General features: G+C 41.7%; 2 protein-coding genes across 2 annotated transcripts in view; both read right to left on the reverse strand.

Annotated features, from left to right (window-relative positions):
- The window catches only part of LOC118323510, a gene marked incomplete at its 3' end in the record, with an annotated part of 1238 nt that extends 651 nt beyond the window's left edge, over positions 1-587 (reverse strand). The window contains 1 exon segment of the mRNA XM_035655489.1: positions 4-587. Coding sequence (XP_035511382.1) covers positions 4-567 — 564 coding nt within the window.
- A 34-nt stretch (positions 588-621) lies between these two features.
- LOC118322559 overlaps positions 622-1179 on the reverse strand; it is a 5460-nt gene continuing 4902 nt past the window's right edge. Inside the window, exon 6 of the mRNA XM_035654271.1 lies at positions 622-627. Coding sequence (XP_035510164.1) covers positions 622-627 — 6 coding nt within the window. The remainder of the gene's footprint in view (positions 628-1179) is intronic.

Consider the following 1179-nt stretch of genomic DNA (forward strand, 5'->3'; position numbering starts at 1 on the left):
TACCAGTGCAACTTTAATTTCAAGACTGAAATAGTTTATGTTGCTCTTTACTGGAACAAAAATCTTCTTGAAATCCATTAGGTGCCCTTCTAACCCATTTCTTCTGGCCATGGCTTTCAGAATTTCAGTCATGACGTGTTGGTCCATTTCCTCTGGGTCAGTGGAGGAACACTCTGCCTTCAGTTGCTTAAACAGTTGGTTGATTTTTTCTTGAATTTCGTTGCTCTTCTTTTCAATCTTCTGTGCCTCTTTCATGGTGTCGCTGGATATGAAGCCCTCAGTGATTTTAGTACCCACAGATACGGTAACACCTACACCTGAACATACTGCTCCTGCTATGCCTAAAAGTGGAGCAGCTGCACCGCCGGTGAACACAGTGGCCACACCGGCCCCGATCAGAGATAAGGATCCAGCCACTGACACTGTGTTTCCAACACATTCTGCAGCGTTACAATTCTCCCTGTGTGACTCCAGCTCCTGGGCCAGTTTCCTCAGCTTCTCTGCACAGCGTTCCCTCTGCTTGATCCAGGAGAACATCAGCTCCAGCAGCTGGTCAGCGATAGCCATGATGGAGGTCTCTGTGTCTTTCTGATCCTCCAACCAAAGATCATAAAACTGAGATCAGGTCTGAAAGAGGTAAGTCAGAGGACACTTTGAATTAATGGGTGAAACTAAAAACATCTAAGTGACACCTGAGTAAAATTTTTATAATTTCACCGTCTAACCCAATTTCTTTGAAAAAAAATGCCTAAAAGCTTTTTAACATGCATCAAAGTTTTTTATAAAAGCTGGCATGAAGCTTAGATTATTGGAGGGTCAGGTTTGAGCTTAGGGCCCCAGGGGGATCAGATGTTCAGTGAGCACAGAGAAACTTTCCACTTTCAGCAGATGAAAAAAGGTAAAGTGTTGAAAGCAGATTGGAAAGTATCATAAGTACATAAGTATATGTATGTATTGTCACAACCTGGCTCAAAAGAGTGCGACAAAGACGGAGACCACACAGTCTGTGAATTGTTAACACAATTTAATTAAGTAAATACCAAAATAATAAATACAATTTAATATGTCTATCAGTAAATCAGTATGTCTGCAATGTCTGTGTGAGCGAAAGGTGAGGTGTATATGTATGAATGTAAAACCCAAAACACAACCAAAAAGCAAGAGTTCAGTCAGCAGGCC

This window comes from Morone saxatilis, unplaced genomic scaffold (genome assembly GCF_004916995.1).
Source record: "Morone saxatilis isolate NCDOM2014 unplaced genomic scaffold, NCSU_SB_2.0 Contig14, whole genome shotgun sequence".
In the NCBI taxonomy this organism is placed as follows: domain Eukaryota; kingdom Metazoa; phylum Chordata; class Actinopteri; family Moronidae; genus Morone; species Morone saxatilis.